At 40.3% G+C, this 19,040-nt stretch overlaps 2 protein-coding genes across 8 annotated transcripts in view; one reads left to right on the top strand and one right to left on the bottom strand.

The window, feature by feature from the left end:
• Positions 1 to 1,335: 1,335 nt before the first annotated feature.
• Positions 1,336 to 18,749, bottom strand: OXNAD1 (oxidoreductase NAD binding domain containing 1). 4 transcript variants are annotated; one of them, XM_080579692.1, is made up of 10 exons: positions 18,651 to 18,749; positions 15,823 to 15,935; positions 15,164 to 15,326; positions 14,834 to 14,897; positions 11,708 to 11,814; positions 7,951 to 8,092; positions 5,526 to 5,562; positions 5,320 to 5,420; positions 2,384 to 2,492; positions 1,336 to 1,705 (listed from the first exon to the last, which is right to left on the bottom strand). In XM_080579692.1, the coding sequence occupies exons 3-10, from the start codon at positions 15,292 to 15,294 to the stop codon at positions 1,551 to 1,553; spliced, it is 846 nt and encodes a 281-aa protein (XP_080435818.1). In that variant the 5' UTR covers positions 15,295 to 15,326; positions 15,823 to 15,935; positions 18,651 to 18,749; the 3' UTR covers positions 1,336 to 1,550. The 4 variants fall into 4 exon arrangements, with proteins under 4 accessions (XP_080435818.1, XP_080435815.1, XP_080435816.1 ...); XM_080579689.1 differs by having other exon boundaries at positions 5,320 to 5,562; positions 18,651 to 18,744; XM_080579690.1 differs by lacking the exon at positions 18,651 to 18,749 and adding an exon at positions 17,849 to 18,271 and having other exon boundaries at positions 5,320 to 5,562.
• The window catches only part of DPH3 (diphthamide biosynthesis 3), a 40,292-nt gene continuing 39,930 nt past the window's right edge, over positions 18,679 to 19,040 (top strand). For 3 of the 4 annotated variants that reach the window (XR_013946442.1, XR_013946443.1, XM_080579703.1), the window contains exon 1: positions 18,679 to 18,882. Coding sequence is in view for 2 of the 4 variants with exons in the window: in XM_080579703.1 (XP_080435829.1) it covers positions 18,775 to 18,882 (108 nt within the window). In the remaining 2 variants the exon portion in view is untranslated. The remainder of the gene's footprint in view (positions 18,883 to 19,040) is intronic. The other variant, XM_080579704.1, reaches the window with a different exon arrangement.

Genomic DNA, 19,040 nt, shown 5'->3' with positions numbered 1-19,040 from the left:
GGGCCAGGAGGTTCCTTGTTCGGCTGTCTCACTATTTTCTGAGGACGAGATGAGTGCAGATGGGGCAGGAGGCATCCTACAACCTGTAAAATGTATCTGAGACTGATGAAAGAGGTTAACAGTGCCAAGACTCGGCAGACTGAAGCTGAAACAATTTCTTGGGAGAAAACTACAGCTGGGCTGGTGATAGGCCTTTTTACCCAAGTACCAAGAAGGGATCCTTGAAAAGTTATTTGACACCAACAGTGCTGTTCCAGGCTGAAAACCAGGTGATGGGATCAGCATATTTGCAACCTCACTTTAAGGCAAACTACAGGGCTGTTGATGGCAGGAAGCTTGCTGCATTATCTATTTGACCACTCTCTGAAATATTTAGCTCAAGGAAAAGAACCAGTAACAAAGAGGAGGCCTCATCTGTTTCAGATTTTAAAATAATCCAATATTACTTAGTATTTGTAGTAATTTAAATGTTCCTTTTTTGAGGTCTTCAGGTATAGACTGGGAATCTACCACTTAAGGACTTGAACTGTCTGTACGGATAATTAATTCTCTCTCATTATAGCTTTTTAAATTATTATTTTCAACATTTCTATGATGAGATTTTCTACAAGCTGGGGGAGGAGGGGACTTTGTTCAAGAAGGACATAGCTATCAGCACCTCGTGGCACAGCCACACCTTAAAAGAGCAAGGTTTCCAGACACTTTTTTCCCCCAACCAAAATGGGTATGTCCTGCAACCTTCTAAAACTCTACACTGAAGCGGGATTAAGGAGGTTTCCTGTCTCAGCTGTTGCTGATATTTGCTGCTTTTGAGGACACGGCGCTTGTAAGCACGAGCTGGATGGCCTGCCTCAGCACCAGCAAAGGGATACAGGTTCACAGGAGTAGCTCTGTGCAGCGCTGCCGGGGGCTGACAGATTTTTCACACACCAGTATTTTTAATGCAGGTCTGAATATGATTAAGAAAAAATGTCTCCTACTGTCAACACAGTTGACAATGACCTAAGTAAACCCCATAAAAGGGTTTGTTTATTTTTTAAACAAGAATGGGCAGGTGTAGGAAGTCACAATGCAGTACCTCTACTTCCATAAAACTATTACTTTAATATCTAGAACCGTGGAAGGGAGTGTGTTTACTCAGCAGCACAACAGTTCAGAAGTGTTTCAGAAGTTATGGCCTGAATTATTATTTATTATAAACTGATTGGGCACTGCTGTAAAATCAGTTCTCTACAACTGTGGAATTGGACACAGAGTCTTTTAAAAGGTGACTAGTACAACAAGTGTATAAAGTCAAAATATGCTGCTACCCATAAGAAATAAACAAATCATCCATAAACCAGAACAGTTAATGTCTTTAATATAAAATCACTTTTTTTTCCAAAAGCAGCAGCACTGTATTACAGTTATATTACTGTTAAATTAAAAGAACACCATTATGATTGAAGACAGCTTCATTTATGAAGTAAAATCTCCCAAATAATTCAAAGTCCATTTTCTGTACATTTCACTATATCAAAATACGCTGAAAACAAATTATTTTCTGTTCACTACCACCATTTCTCAAAGAAAACACAGTTCCTAGGAACACCAACGTTGTACAGTAGTTTGGATATAGATTCTATCATTGGAGGTGGACCACAGATGTACCATAAAGTATCCTTAGATACATGTTTTTCTAGATCCTTTTCAGATATTCTTCCCTCTGGTGAAAAAAAAAGTAGGAAATGAGAACAGAGATATTTACTCATGTAGTAATATCAAAAAGAATCACTGGTTAGGGGCATTTTAACCACTCATTTCTTAAAAATGTCAGGCCCGGTTAAGGGTAATAGGTATCAAGTTTTGAGGCCTCCAAACCCATTTGTGCTTCTGGGAATCTAGATCAGTACTTCCAGCTTGGAATGCATGGGATATTAGTCACTGAACAGAAACATGGCTTACATACAACTAAAAATCCCATATTAAGATGAAAAAAAATAGATAAGTATCTCTAAGACAAATACAACAGAAATGGAAACATGATGAAGTACCTCCTGCAAGTCATCTTATCCTTCATCAGTCCTGCCTTAAGCAAAGTAAGTACTAGTTTCTGGAATAAATTTTCAGTGGGAAATACCAGTATGAAGTTTAGATTCAATAGAGGTGGTTCAGTAGAAAAGCAAACAAACACTGCAAAAGTATAATTTTTCTCCAAAGCATAGTATGTACACTGAAATTACTTGGGGTTTAACTCGCATCTCATTTTAAATCTTTAACTTTAGAAATACGAAATTATGTATGTAAACATACGCTGGAACTAGTTACGTTAAACTTCATCTCCAAGGAGGCAATCAAACTTCGAAGTGGAGAAAGGGGCGCTGTGCAGTGCTGTGACGCTTACCTGTGACATACGGCTGAAGCTCCTCGCAGATCTGTGAGCTCTGCTGGGTAACGTGGAAACGACACGTGATCTTTCCAGGAAATGCATTCATCAAACCAAGAATATTTTTCTGTAATGTTAAACACACTTGCTTATACCACAGGCCATTAAATCAAAGCAGATGTACGCATACCGTCCCAGCGCACCAGTGATTATTAGTCAGTACCAGGACTCTTGCTTTTCAGCACTGAGGACTCAGCGGGCTCGACTTCAAAGGACTGATCTGCAGAAGTACACAGAGTTTCTATACCTGGAATCTGAATATACTACCAGCTATGTTATTAGAGCTTTTCTCCTTTTTTACAACAGGTTGTAATTTCTAAGATTTGAATCTAACAACCAGGTATGTCCTTTCCTGGTTTCTTCCACTTCCACATGGGTTTTCCATTTAAAAAAAAAAAAAAAAAGAAAAAAAAACAACAGAAAAAAAAATCATGAAGCAAGTGTTTATCATCCCTTACTAATTTTTTAAGTCTCAGCTGCTTTATCTGATAAAACTTCTAGGTCCTTTACTCTTTCTTTTCCCCCAAGTAAACCCAACTACTGTGTAATGTACTCACACTATTTTTACCAGAGTAGAAACTCTGATTTTGAGTTCGGTAATTCACAACTGTGGTAGTTAGCACCACAAACCTAGTGGCTTTGGTTCAATAACAAACCAAACCAAAACAACAGAAACGTACAAACAAAAAAACCCTGTCAGTCAGATGCTGTACTTAGTTCTGAAACTAAGACTAGTTTACTGTCTAGATTCTGTACCAACTGGGATTTTCACTGCTGGAATGGACACTGGAAATAATTTATATTCTGTGAATAGGTAAATTAGCTCATTTTGCTACGGGTTTCCTTACTAACTCGTTACTGCACTGAACAGACTGCCATGGACTGCTTAGCAAAAAAAAAAAAAGCAGACATTTTATTCCATAGCAAACCTGTTTCTGATTCCCTACAAAGACGTGGAATACAGAGCAGCACGTAAGACACTGCTGTACCAGTACCTCTAATACTGTCCTGCTTTCACTGTTCTGAATGCAACTCTGAACTTCCACCCCCTTCATATGGAACCATGTACAATTTGATAGCACTTTTGAAACAAATCCTGTCCTGGTGAGTCCAAGTCCTAAGACCTAGCCAGAAGGCATGCCTAAGCAGTTTTAAGGCAGGACTTAACCTGCTGAAATAATCCTGCAGTCATTCACAGCACCTACTTGTACATCTACCACTCCATAAATTGAGAGACATGGAAAGTGGCAGGTATCACACACATGTGGCATACAACACCAAAATACTTTCCTGTGGTATCCTAGGGGAAGGGACAGGCTCTCTTTAACTGAATGAAGGAGAATTTGAACAGCTCAGCAGGATCTTTGCAGCCTGGTAAGTTAGTAAAGCAGGCAGCTGAGCCATATACACTTAAGGGAAAACACCTATCCCAGCATCCCAGCCACAATAAAGAAATAAGGATCACATTCAGTCCTAATGGAATGAGGAAAACCCAGCTGAATGGCACCCTGAAGCAGCAGTTAATATGCTGTCCTTTGTAGTTCTGTTCTAAGATTGACTGCTTCCACCATTTTAAAGAATGAGATCTTCAAAAGCAGTGCGTATAGCTGTGAAACCAGAGCACATCCCAAACCAGTGCTGGACCAGTTACCCTAGGCTGGCAGGGATGAAGGACCACACTGAATGTACGTTGCTGCAGGAAACAGGTCCTCCAAAACACCAGCAAAACCCTAGGAATTCCTCATGGCGATTTATATAGATGTATCTCACACAACATAAAGACTCCAGTGATCCTATTCCCTCAATCCTCTGCACAGACATAAAGAATTTTATTTAAGTGTTCTGGAGGGACATGAAAAACAAAGGGAAAAATCTATTTTAAGCATTGCAACATATCATTGTGTTCTCTTCTGTTCCAGAAGCTCTAATACAGCTCTGCTGTCATAACGCTACTGAACCGGAACCCAAGAAATGCTGGCTCCTGCGCTGAAAAATAGCGGACAGGCTCAGAATAGAATGGGAGATTAGAAGGGCCAGATGGAAGAATAGATAGGTTCCAGTTTGTTATGCTGCTTCTAACAACAAACAAATGACTCTTCAAGAAAGCAAACATCTTCGGGTCTAGAAATAAGGTAGGAGTACAGAGGAAAAACTCATGATGGATCCTATGTACAATTTCAGGAGTCATCATAAATTTTCACCTTGATCTTGCAATCAAAAGCTTTCAATTCTTCAAAGAAACGTAAATCATTAGGGATGCTTCATTACAGAAGCTGTGCTAACATGACCATAAAACATTGTCAGTAACCCTTAATGGCTGAGTGTGTGATAACTGATCTTAAACTGCTAAGTAAATGCTGACGAAGTACTGCTAGAAGCAATTTTATGAGAACTGCTTATAAAATCCTTCATTCAAACACCCAATAACAACTACCGTCTTATCAACAAAGGTTCCCTATGAGTTTGGAAAGCGTTTCCTTTTGATATAATTACTCTTGCTAGTCTTTACATTCAATACAATCTGTTCTGCAATTATGTGGTTATGCTATCACAATGTATAGCATAATTCATACTATTAGTGTGTATATACACAGATACGTTACCGTACGTAGAATCTCTGGTATACTGGGATGCTCTTACAAGATTATAGCACGCTGTGGACATGAAGGGCTAATCAATTGATCGGGAAGTCAATGAAAATAGGTATATCCAACAGCATCCGACATTTGTACACTGGTGTGAGTAATTAAAACGCACGTGGGATTTGAGGCAGGAAGTGATTTGGCCTCTGTACGGTGTCCTACACAGAGGAGTTCTCTGTAATTTGGCAACAGAATGATACACACACTAATAGCTGAATATCCGAGTTCTAATTTTTTTTAGTTGTTATTTACCTTAAATAAGAGTTCCTTTGTATTTTTTGCACTGTAGTACAGCTTCACCGTTCCCATTTTGTATGCATTTCCTTTACCCTCTTGGTATCCATGAAGATCTGCTACATGCAGCAGTATAGAAAACAATGGGTTAATTCCAACACCTCCTGCTATCAGCACTAGTTTTACAGGGGAGTCACCAGGCTGAGGATCAAAGAAGAAATCACCTCCCACTCGCAGAGCCACTTCTGAGTCAAGAGTACACTAGGATGGAAAAGAAGATATTTAATTTCAAAACTAAAAGCAAAGGCTGAAATCATTCTCGCACCTCAACGTCACAAGACTTACTGAACTTCAGCTTTTTATTCTTATTGACCAATGAGGGAAAAATAAGGTATTTTAAAATAAATGCAGTTTCCATTTATCTGAAGTCATCTATTACACAGTGTCTCTAGAGATCTAGTTGTACTTTCAGAAGTTTCAGTCTTCTGCTGAGGCAGGGTGGTGACTCCCCCTTCCCACCCACATAAGAGACGAAGAGGAATGATTCACCTGATGGTTTTTCAACAGCAGTATTTGGCTGTGAAAACCCGAGGTTAACATGCAAGGATCACAATTATACTCAATCCCAGTCTCATGTCAAAAAAGGCCTTGCTGTGAGGCCTCATAGCAAGCCAGAATGAGTTGCACAAACTCAAGGTTTTTCATAGACTCAAGGTTGTTTCTAATAAGAAACAACCCAGAAGTGATGTCAGTATCCACAAGAACATCTCCTGCAGGACCACTTCTGCATTTGCAGCTTCAGTGTTGCAGAAGAAGAAAAAGGGGGAAAATCTCTGTACAGAAAAAAACAATTTCTTACAGAAGTTTGCCAAAGCATGTTTTTTGTTGCTGTTGCTTGTTTTGATACATGGGAAACTAAAGTACAATAAATAAAACGTGGGTAAGTATCTTCTTGGTAAACTGGTAGTGCTTCTCTGTAAGAAGAGTGAGAATGCAGTACAGAGGAGCCAGGTGAGTTCTCCCACATCTCTCTGTAAGTTAACAGAACCAACAGCAGCAGAAAACAGAACTCATTTCAGACAGTATACAGGGTTTTAAAAATAAAAAGGAGAGGTAAGCAAAACAAGGGAGGAAAAAAGAGAGAAAAAGAAAAGTTGAAACATTAGAAGTTAATCGTTTACAGAAAAAAGCACTTCCTCCCAAGAAATTGGGTATGATATACTTTGTGGAAATAAGCATTTTTAGAGTGCAACAATCTCATTCCTGTCTGATCTAAAATGCCTTAGAGAAGTGAGGCAATGCATTACACACGCATTGTTCTAAAATAAAAGGCTGTATTTTCCAAAAGCTATAAGGTACACTGTACTAAAATTATTGATTTTATATACAGAAATATTAAAAATTAAATACCTCTGAATCTGTACTGGTCCCATGACATCTTTTACCCTGAGATATTAACTTCCCTTATAAATAACTTTTCAACAATTAAGTACCAGATTTTTTTTCGCCCTATATACAACCTTTTCAAACTCTAGGTTGCTAGATTGTTTTTTGTTTTTTTTTTTCTTCTTTCCTAAGGAAAAAGCATGCACTTTTGTTTAGGTAGAACAGTCAATAGACACCCTGCAGGCTTTTCTTCAGCATCACATGTGAACTAGCTTACTTTTTCACTGAAGATTTTCCTATAAATTCAACCAGAAAATTCATCAGCAGCAAACTGAATTATGACATCAAAAATCCTAAAAGAGAGTCTTCAGAGACTGGCTATTATGGACTTAGGCTCTCGTTCTCTTTAAAGAGCATTACCAAAACAACAGGCAATTCTCTTTTAACTATTACGTGGTCTTGCTGGCATGCCCACTACATTTTCTACACAACACCTCAAAAAGGTTATTTTGTGTAAGTTCCAGTGGAGATAAGTTGATATGGCACCAACTGAAATATTGTGGATGGGCTAGTACTAGATTAAGTATTAGATAAGCATCACTTTGGATATTTTCAATTCTAGTAAAGTTGCATTAATCTTTACTGTATATGTTGTACAAGGAACACTGCTGCGGTATTTGTAAACCTGAAAGAATCTGTCAATTTAAATCCTGCGGCCACATTTAAGCAATTTAAATACCAGACAGGAAATAGCAAATAGGACAGCTCATAGTAAAGAACACTGTGAAAAGCACAGAAGTTGGTAAGAATGATCATCAATGAAACAGGATCAGCAGCAGAGATAGTACTGTTCTTACTAAACAGGGTAAACAGATGGACAAAACATTGCAGGAGGCCAGTGTCAGACCTTACGTTTAATATAGGAAACAAATCAAGTCTTAGATTATGTCAATATTACAAAAATACTGCATATTTAAAAGAATACTATGCAAATTCTGGATTTCAGTGCATGAATTGCAAAGGACCAAGAACCTTTAGATGAAAAAAAGATCACAATAACTAAATTACCGTATCAGTATCCTATTTCAGTTTCTCACTGAATAAAGGTTTTAACATTTATATGGTATTAAAAATGCTCAAACAAGTCAACAGGAGTTTTGCAGTCGATATAGAAAGTAGTCTAACACCCCCACCCTCCCCGACTGAGAAAAGAAAATGAAAAACTAATGCTAAAGCTCACAATCAACAACTAATCTCATTTACCTCAGTGTGAATCCAGTGAGCAGGAGGATGAGCAGTGTACTTAACTGCCAGCTCTAATATTCCTTCTCGTTCCAACAGACCAGGACTTGAACACATTGAGAATCCCCCAACTACAGATACTCCAGGAATAAAGAAATCAACCCTAAAAATTGATGAGAACCAAAAGTTAAAACAAGCAAACAAACAAAACCAAAACATGGAAAACAGTAGGCAAAACAAAATTGCTGGCTTTATTTCTATTACCCAACCTTTACAAAAACATCTTCACTTCCACAGCATAACTTTTCCAATAAGTAGACTTAATCTTGACTAACATCATTTTCTTAGATTTATTGTCATCTAGAAACACATCATCATCATCATTATTATACCAGCAGGTCTTTAAACTGTTCTGCCTTGAGCATTAGATGCAATGTCTTGCAACAGACTAGAATTATAACTGTTTAAATAAATTATTTGCATATTAAAACAAAGCAAAAACACAATATGGCCTGACAGAGTAGCTTAAATCCTGCTCTTTTCAATGCCTTTGTTGCTCTCTTCGATTTTGAAACAAAGGAAGGGTGGGAAACTCACTTGGGGGAAATTTGGGGGTTTTGAATAAACACTTTTCTTTGGAAGATGAAATATTTGAATTAAAAAAAAAATAAAAAAATTCTTTATGTAAAAAGTCAGTTACTAGAATAAGCAGCTTTGCTTTACCTGTTGAGCTGCAGTGCCCTCTGGTGGCAGATATCTTTTTCTATATGGTAGAAATTGGGGCTGAAATAAGTTAACTACAATTTCCTTTAAGCAAAAGTAAACCATGCATCAGTTGTTTCTACACATGAGCAGGTAACATATGGCCAACCTTTTGCAACACCAGCAATTAGATAATATGGAAGGCGAGTCATTATTACGTGCGAGCTGTAATTCATTTTCATAAACGTAAGGCTTCCATGCTCAAATAGCATCTGAAAAAGTTTTACGTCAGTGTGTGAACTAACATTTAAACTCCTCCGTGTTGCCAAATCTTTAAATACTTCAATTTTCTACAGCACATAACAATATCCCTGTATTTCAAAATAAAACCAATGTTCAAAGCCAACTGTGCTGCTCCGCTTAGGGAACAGCCGCACTGGTAAGCAATGCCAAGTACTTCATAATGATTATGCAATTCAAGCCTCAGTTGAGCTGGCTCAGTATTAGTTAAATGGGAACGCAACATGAAATGTAGACCAGTTTCCACTGCATGTTGTCTTTAAACAGAAAGGCTGTATTCTGCATGGAGACTTTAGAATCTTGAGGGAGGTGAGATGCACTCTGAATGGTTTACTACTGGATAAAAAACATTGCCTGGTTGCTCCCTACAAAATTTCAGCCTTTGAAGAAAAATATTCTCTTTCTCTTGCAGTATGCGCAAAGTGCATAGTGCACAGTAGTACAGTGAAAGACTTTTCTACTTTATGCTTATAAACTTGATGGCTTATAGAAATATCTGACTGCACATGAAAGGTCAACAAACAACAAAACTTGAGAAGGCTGGCTGATCTGTAAAAATCGGTCATTTCGCTTATTTCGCTGTCCTCAGCTTCTGCAGCCCCACTAACTGGGGCTCAGCATCCCTGGCAGTAAGGATCGAGAGATGAGGAAGGATGATTCTTGTGTTGCAGCGCGTATCATATCAAAGAACACCTCAATAAGCTACTAAAGCTCTTTACCACCCTCTGGTGGAAAATAATCTCACTATTTAGATTAACGAAATGAATAAGAAATGACATTTATGCTGTAAAGTAACAATTTACATTCAAGTTATAATGTTCTCCTTGACCTATAAAGGGAGGAATTCTTCATGCCTGGTGGAGAAACTTAGATACAAAAGCAAACGTTGCTGTAAAGCCTAAACTGAATGTAGTTCTTCCCTTCTATAGTACTAATGCAGGTGTATTTTTCCTTCTATGTATTTCTTTCCCAGTTACATCATGATGAAAGATTTCAGCGCCTAGGATACTATAATTTGTGGACTAGCTTGTATTTCTGATGACATGTCTCAGCTGTGCATAGGGAGTGTAAGAGGACAGAGGAAATACTATCTGTGACAGCTTAAGTGAAAGGAATTGTAGAGAAAAGAGAAAAAAACCACAGTGTTACAGCCTCATAAAAAGGAGAGGCACAAAAAGATGTAACTCAGAGAAGACCTTACGGCTGTTTTTCATTTCCTTCATTTTACAGGCTACCTAGGCCAAGTGTTTAAGAAAAGAACAACCATTAGCAGTTACTAACGGTTGCTGGAGATTAGAAACAAAACCATAAAGCTACTTGTTGTAGGTTATTTGTAACACACACATACCTCAACGTGTGTTTTAGGAAATCTAAACAGATAACAGAACAAGTCTTTTCGTTATTACTTGAAGTCAGATGAAGACCAACATCTACCAGCATGCTTGAAAAACAAATTAAGCTTTGCTTCTGAAAAACTGGGTGATTAAAACACTTTCAAAAATACCTATATTTTTTAGTGATAATCTTTGGCTGTAACATCTATAGCGAATTCTAACAAGCTAGCCTTTTCTACTCAGGAAATTGTGGTCTGGTATTTTGTATGGCTCATCAAAAAACGTTACCACAGTTTATAGCTACAAGTATAGAAAACTTGTTGTATCCCTTACAATAGCATTAGAACACTTTAAAGGAAGAAGAAAATGAAAAAGAGTAATTATAATTAAAGCTTTCAGTTTTCAGCAGGATAATTGCTGCAGCATTTTTGGAGGGTAAATGCACTTTCTGAGTACTGGCAAGCAAGAATTTAATATGAGTCACTGCACATGTGCAAAAACTGCAGCAAATTACTCCACAAATACAAATTATTGCAATCAACATCTTGTGTTCTGGTTCTAAATTTAAAAGCCAGCATATTAACACTACAAGAGTAACATATGCTGTTAATACCCTCACAGCTATACTTTGATTCCAGCAAAACCATTTTCAGATGGCCTAAGCCAATAAAAAGTTTAAGAACCATTTAAATGACCAATGCCAAAAGCAACTACTCATAATTTTAAATTAAGAGAGAAAAACATTGATGGAGCGAAAGCATTTTTAATAAGAAAGGAAGACAAACGTGAAAATCCAGCGTGTTCTGGGGGGGGAGAACAACAAAAGCACTGTAAGGTTGCTTAAACAAGCAGCCAATTTTAAAGACTTAATAATTCACCATTATTTTCAAGTTTGCAGATACGTAGTTCTGTATGAAACTGACTTAACAGGCTCTTCCTTTCAAAGAGGAAGCTTTGGGGGGAGGGAGAATAAAAGATAACAGGCAATTCTGGTTTAATTATACAGTTAAAACCAAAAAATAAATAACTTGCAAAGCAGCAGCAGTCCCTGCTCCACTGTAAGAATGACCAGTAAATACAAGCTGTAAATACAACTTGCAGAATAAAGTGCAGGGTACTTCAAAGGCAGTTGGAGTCAGCGATCTTTGGGAGTCCCTTCCAACTGAACAATTCGATTCTGAAGTTCTCTTGTAGAAATCTTGTAGCACTTATAAACCAGAGAAAAATACTGAAACGATCAGACTGAACATTTGAAATTAATATTAGCATATTTAATAATGGCTTTTTAAAAAATACCAGCACTTTCTCAGCCCTGAATAATAAAACATCCTCTTATATAAACTACTACATTTTTCCAAGGCACAATTATCAGAGGCCATTTACCATTTTGTTATAGTGGACTTCTGCGAGTAATTTTCCCCTTAAATATCGGAAAATCTTACCACTGTCCTGCTTTGAACGTAAAATCTTTATTTGCAATAGCCAGACGGAGTCTTTTGACTGTCTCTGATTCATTGGTGATTCCACACACTTTGGCCTGTGAAATTACCTACCAAAAGGAAAGTAAGTCACTGCGTTATGTAAACAGCATCTTCAGGGAAAGTACTTAAGGATCTGTAGGGGAGATATCTATCACTTCCCATTACCCGCAATATTTAATTACCTAAAGCACCAACATTTTTTCACTGCGGTAGGGAACCAAGAAGACAGGGGCCTACAGAGTGAACAGAGAAACGGTTTCCTACTTACAGACCACCACGTCTGTCACTTTTGTCAGGCTTCATCTAAGATTGTGTATCAACTTGTTTTACTTCAGCTAAAGAGAAGCAGCTGCCAACTACCACTTTTCAGATTCTCTTGACACCTGCACAAAGCAAACACTCCCCTATCTTTCCAGCAACGAAATAAAAAGATCTCTGATGTGAAGACTGACAAAGGAAACTTGCAAAATTATCAGCTGCTATTGAAGTCACTGGCAGAATTTGGGATCTGCATCTAGTTTTACCGAAGTAATTGAATGCCTTGCATTACTGCATTTACACACCTACCCATTTGACCACGTGTGTCACCTGCACACACAGGGAAACTGAGACACAAGCGTTCATTACTGGTCTATGTAGGAGTTTTTATTTTGCAACCAGATGGGGGGGGATGCAAAAGTCACAGCTATTTATCTGATACCACTTCTAAGGAGTTAGAAACCAACCAAACAAACCCAACAACAAAAACCAAATACAAATGATGAAAAATAGTACTTTTCTAAATGAAAGGCAAATCTAGCAACAGAATCACATGGGGAGGACTGCCCCACATAACTTTAGACTCTTTGATGTCCGTAAATACAACACAGATTATCATCCCTTCCCTGTCCCTCCTCTTTGGGTATTTTGACTTATAATTATCAAATTTTTACCTCTAAAACAAAAGTTGTACCCTACATAGTTTCTAAACAGGCCAATATGCATAACTCTATTAGAAAAAGCTAAAGCCACATTATTAAATACTAGTAACGCCACCACAACTTTATCATTTCTTATTTGTGTAAGACTAAATAGCAGAGGAAAAGGAAAAGGAGGAAAAGGAAAAGGAGGAAAAGGAGGAACAGGAAAAGGAGGAAAAGGAGGAAAAGGAAAAGAAACTATGCTAATTTAAAACACATGGCAGGAAATTAATTTCTTTGTAAAGCAACATCTGAACACATCCGCTGTCCCACAAAACAGCAGGACATTTGCCAATTTAAAATAAAGTAGCATACGTTTCTTTTCCACCTTAACAGATAGCATTAAATGGGAAAAGTGATCATTCTACATTAACAAGCCAAAATGTCAAATACATGACTTAAATGGCTGTTTTAACGGAGGAACTGCAAGTGCAGGAAATGGACTTTGGATCTTCTGGATCTTCTTTCTTCCCTTCTTTACTCTTGTGTACACTCCCTAATTTGTTCTTTGGTCAATACATCTGACAGGGCACTGGAAACATACTTCATAATCAGGATGAAGTTATTACAAAAATGAAATTTGCCAGGGTGACCAAGGATGTTCAGCCAGTATTTCAGCCCATCGCAAGTGTATCCGATCAGCCCTGAGCAAGGCTGCAGTAAGAGAGGAAGACCCTAGACTTTGCCGTTGTATTTCAAGAAAGTGTCAGGCACTTTTTCTTGCCCTTGCCCTTCACATTACCACACTTCAGCAGGTGATAGTGTGGCATGTACGCTAATGCAACGCAGACCTATAATTCTTTCATCTTTCTAGAGGATTGCGATGGCCAAATAAGGCAATACAGGCTGCGAGAAGCAAACTGCTGATTACACGGAATTTCAAACCAAGTGGAGGATTTAAAATAAACTGATTTTAAAGTGGTCAGAAGAAAAGTAACCAAATATAAATCAAGCATTTTTTAAAAAAGAAACAACATAATCCTCTAACATGCTGAGAATTTGTGTTAGCAGAACTGAGCCCTGCTCTTCCACCCTAGCCATACAGCTTCCTTCTTGCCCTCAGACCTTACACAGTTCTCCGCACCACCGCAGAGCTCCCAGCTCCTGAGTATCCACTTATTCCACTTATTTTCCAGCTACCCAGCTTTTGCTTTCACCACAAAAAGTAAGCAAGGCAAGCAATCAGAAATATACAAGATAAAAACGTGGTTGTAAAACTGCAATCCGTCTTTCCATGTCTGAAGCAAACAAGAACATGCATCCATCTACACCTGTCTCTACGCAGTCACTCCATCCGTGTGCTGAGTTAATTCAGCATAAATCGGACCCACTAGAGCAGCTGTGTGTGGATGGGACGGGATTTTTCCCACTTTACTTTCAAAAAGTACTCTCATTCTCTGGAAGAGCCTAAGAAAAATTCAGAATTGTTTCACTAGAGAAACATTTTTGAGAACTGCAGTCATATTCTCAAAACATTTAAAATTTCAGAACACCTACTTAGCTAATTGCAGAAAGGAAATACCCGTATGAAATACAAGACTATGTTCCCCTCTGGACATTAGGAAAAAACGTGCAAAACTGTATCCAGAATAAGCATTTCTGGACTGCGATGGAGAACAATGCCCAATCTTCTTGTACCTGTGAATTTAAGCACATACAAACCAAGATCCTTTTTACAACAAACAACTCTCCCTCCAAGACACCTACACCTCTATCCTTCTTCTCATGGTATAAAATTACACTTTCCACATTTTTTGTTAATCTCAAATTTGGATCACAGTTGTGGAAATCCATAAAAATCTGAGAAACATATGTATAAGTGGTGGACAGGGGTGTGCTTTCATTACCTATCATAGTCCATACTTGATTAGAATTCAATTAAATTTGTTGTCTAACATGAAGTAAACAATTATGTGTATTGACAATTTTTTCTTCCTCCTTACATTTCATCCATTCACCACAAAATCCACCTGTTTTACAACAGTATCAAATATGAAAAATGAGGGGAAAAAAAGTGAAATGTACTCTAGTAGAAGAGAAAAGGAATCCTGAGAATCAAAACCAATTATCCAGTTTCTTCACACGAGACAAAAAAAGTTACTAACATCCCAAAGAACAGAACACTAACCTCCTGGCGAAAATTGCTTGCTGTTCTCTCTAGATGATCCATTTTCCTTTTTGATTTTAATGTGCTGTAACAAAAAGCAAACAAATTGTCATTTTGACAACTGTGCTACTGTCCCTCACTGATAGGAATTTCTGTTAGTACAATGATTTGCCTGTGTAATCCAGCCTACACTTCAGATGACGTAAGTCTAAGCAAGAATTAAATGGAAAAACATAATCAGGAGCTAGCTAAGTATTTACAGGTCTGTAATAACTTGTCAGACTTATTTTGAAGTGTTATCGTGACGTTCTCCTTAAAAAAAAAAAAAGCGTTTGTAGATGGATAACCTACCCATTCACTGTGCAGTAACAAAAAGCAGAGTGCCTCAACACCGTCAGCGCAGAATGAGCAGGACAAATTCTGCCAGCACCTCTCAGGAACTGAGGAATCGTCACACCCATGTAAATAGTGGCATGAGCCATGATGGCCGGGCTGTCTTCAGAATCTCCAGCTCCTGAAAAATCCATATAAATATTTATTAAGTAAAATACCTGCTGTTTGGCACTGCTCATTCTCACCCTTTACTTCCATGAAACCAGGAAGGCCAAAGCTCAGCTGGAGCTAAAATTAGCAACAGACGTACAAGGCAGCAAGAAGGAATTTTAGAAATATGAAAGTATAATAAAGAAGTGAAACTATGCATCCACGAATAGAACAGAAAGACAGCCTAGTCGCAAATGATGCATAAAATGATGAAGTCCCCCCGTTTTCACCTCTGTCCTCACACGCAGAGCCTGCCGCCAGACCTCTCCCTGTACCACGAGTGTTTGGGAAGGAGGACAGGTAAAAGCGGGGCAGCGACAGTTTTAGGGACTGCTTAGAGAAGCTGGATGTACCCAAATGCACAAAGCCCGACAGGATACAAGGGCACCATGAGACACAGTAGCCATGCTTGTGAGGCCCCTGTCTACCATCTGTGAGAGGCCACAGTTATCAGGGCAAGTCCTCACCTGACTAGAAAGACAGGCGCGCGGCCATCTTTAAGAAGCAAGAAGCAGTGTCCGTGTCCAGTCAGTACCACCCGTGTCACCGGAAAAATGCTCAGGGCCTGCCCTTTTGGAACCTGCGTGAAAGCCGGGAAAGCAATCAGGGCGATTCAGCGGGGATTTACGGAGGGCAAACCGTGTTTGACAACGCCGGCCGTCTCCTTGCGATGACGCGTGTGGTCGTGCAATAAGGGACGGCGGCGGACGCAACGTGCTTTGACTTCCCTGGGGTTTCTGACACCGCCTCCCACACCACAGGCATTAGGAAGCTGAGGCCAGACAAAGGGGCTGCTGGAGCGGCTGAAAAGTGGCTGGGCGCAGACGGGAAGGCTTGGTGGCCACTTGATGTTTGTCACCTTCATTGAGAGCTTGGCTGATGGTGACGGAACGTACCGCCGGCAAACCTGTGGGTGTGGGGGGTATTAAGTCACAGGGCCGGCCAGCCTGCTGAACGGGACGGCGTCCCTTCCAGGGGACGCTGAGAAACTGCAGGACTGGACGACAGAAACCCAATGAACTGAAGTGTGAAGGCCTGCACCTGGGGCCGGCCTAATCCCGCGCTGGCACCGGCCCTGCTCCAAGCAGGACTTTGACCAGATGACACCCAGCAGTCCCTCCTGGCCAGCGTATCTGTCATTCCAAGTGCTCACACAGTATTTGTGTTTGAAAAAAAGATTGGACAAACACTGAATATGTATTACCTTTTCCCAGACAGAATTTATTTTCTAATAGACATTTATAAACATTAAATAAAACCATTTATGGGTTAAAAACACGTACATGCCCCCTATTTTCTGGAACGGTTAAGGGGCTGATGTAGAAATACATATGTCAACGCAGCAAATCATACACCCTACAAAATACTTACACCTCTAAACAGTTAAACGGGTAGAAGAGACTTCCACGCACTCCTGTGGAGACACAGGGTGCATTTCAGAACTGTGTACCAAAATGGAGCTTTGACAGAGAAATATGAGCTGACGCACAATTTTCAAAACATCAGAAATATCCTTCACTCATCAAGTGTAGGAAAAGGCTCACAGTGAGCCAAAAGATATTTCTCATTGCTTGTAAATCTGCCTTTGTTTTTCCTAAAATGGATTAACATAATTCTCTACCATATTATCCTCACCTCGCAAGTTATCATACTGGTTCTATGAAGCTGTCCCTTGCTTCTTTTACTTCAATTTAAATCCCCTTTTCCCGCATTCTTTTAAAGCATATAATTTATTTTCAAACTGTTTGTTTTTCCCTTTGAATCCTTTTAAATGGCAATGATCCAGCTTGTTTAACTAATCAGGCCTATACGCTGGGCTTTCACAAGCAGCTGCACTGGCTGGTCACTCGGTAATTTGTCCTGTTTGTAATCTTGTACAAATGGGAGGCAGAGCTTTCGTAAATGAGGCTGCTCAGAAACGGAATACATTTACTGTAACTGCTTAAAATGCCCACTTCAAGCGTAAGAAATACTTCCTGTCCGTAATTTGTGATAGCCTTTTAGCATTTAATTACACAGCAGCTTGTGACTTTTCAAAGCGGAATTGTTAAAAACTCTTCCACCACCAGCAGGCAAAATTGCGGTAAAAAGTTTTTGCCACCGCACATACTGAGTACTTTACTGAACAAAATACTTCCATACCGTCTACGTGCAAATGTGGAAAAGGTATTGGTAACATGTACTATCATTCTTTAAGTAGTCTATTGAGACAATGTACACATCTCATGAAGAAATCACACCCCTCACTCGAGATCAGCACGTTCAGTTTGTAAACCCTGCTCAGAAAGCACCGAGTTACTCAAATTCACGGGATCAGCTTATGATCTAGAGTTGTTCAGATACTGCAGCTTGCTCACATTCATCTGCATCTCCCATTTTAGGCTTCCACCTGCTTTTTGATTCCTGTTTTCGAGCTTTTCACTCTATCACATCAATTAATTAAAAGTGAAGTTTGAAAGAGGACATTTTTATGTAAGCAGTTTATTCCAATACCTGTGACTGTAACTAAATCATCACACCAAGAAGTCCAACGTTTTGCTTTGGAGGCCAAGAACTGAGAATGAAGGTTAAATCATTTTTTTCTTCTTTAAAGCATCTTGCACCCTTCAAAACCTCTTCTGGGATTGCTACCAACCATGGCGACACCTGCTGGCCAAACAAGTGGCCTAACTTTAAAATCCAGTAGAAGGATTATCAGCTGCTTAATTTACGCACTTGGCTTAACTTAATCATTGTGCTGCTAGCGTTGGCAGGCCATTAAAGCTAGCCTCATTTTGAGAGCTGCTCATTTAGGATATAAATATGTGCAGTTCTACGCATAAAAAAAAAAAGAAAAATGATAATAAATAAATAAATAAATATATGAGTGAGACTGCCCTAAATCACTGACTCTTGAGCTCTCCCAGTGCGGACCCTGCCGGACCTGGATGATACCATCATCAATCACCTCCCAACGCTGCAAACCCCAGTAAAATCGGTTTGTAGTTTTCGCTCCGCAGCTAACGAACTCCAGAACCTCTCACGACGAGTCCTGGCTGTGCCCTGTGCCCCGCTCCGAGCCGTGCCCTCACAGACCGGGACCAGCCCGTCCCCCGGCTGTGACCCCCGCACCCTTCCCGGCTCTGTCCGTGCCCTGAGAGAAGACTCAGGACGAGCCCGCAGCCCCGCGGGGAGCCTCCCCTCAGGCCCCTTGACCGTTAAAGACCGTTACCGGCCGTTACCTGCCCAACGGCCGCGCGCGCGCGCCCCCCCCAACAGCCGCCCCCCGCCCGCCCGCGCCGCAGCCCTGCCCTACCCGGCGCCGCGTCACGTGACGGGAGGGGAGGGAGAGAAGGGAGGGGGGGCAGGCGGGCTCTGCGCATGCGCCGTCGCTCCCCTTCCGCCCGGTCGCGTCCCGCCCGTTCCGGCCCGGCGCCATCATGGCGGTGTTCCACGACGAGGTGGAGATCGAGGACTTCGAGTACGACGCGGAGAGCGGCACGTACAGCTACCCCTGCCCCTGCGGGGACCGCTTCCTCATCACACGGGTAACGGGGGCTGAGGGGGGCCCTTGGGGCTGAGGGGAGGGGAGGGGAGGTGGTGAGGTGGTGAGGGGAGGGGAGGGGAGGGGAGGGGAGGGGAGGTGGTGAGGTGGTGAGGTGAGGTGAGGTGAGGGGGGGCCCCCCCGTGAGGTGAGGGGAGGCCC

This window comes from Anser brachyrhynchus (genome assembly GCF_964034855.1).
Source record: "Anser brachyrhynchus genome assembly, chromosome: 2".
Lineage (NCBI taxonomy): Eukaryota > Metazoa > Chordata > Aves > Anseriformes > Anatidae > Anser > Anser brachyrhynchus.
This window is presented reverse-complemented; position numbering and strand designations above follow the sequence as displayed.

Coding starts and splice junctions, on each gene's coding strand:
- OXNAD1 (XM_080579689.1), bottom strand. CDS start 15,294: ATGGCTCATGCCACTATTTACATGGGTGTGACGATTCCTCAGTTCCTG. Junction 14,898..15,163: donor TGTTACTGCACAGTGAATGG/GTAGGTTATCCA, acceptor TTTTTGTTACAG/CACATTAAAATCAAAAAGGA. Junction 1,706..2,383: donor GCTTCAGCCGTATGTCACAG/GTAAGCGTCACA, acceptor TTTTTTCACCAG/AGGGAAGAATATCTGAAAAG.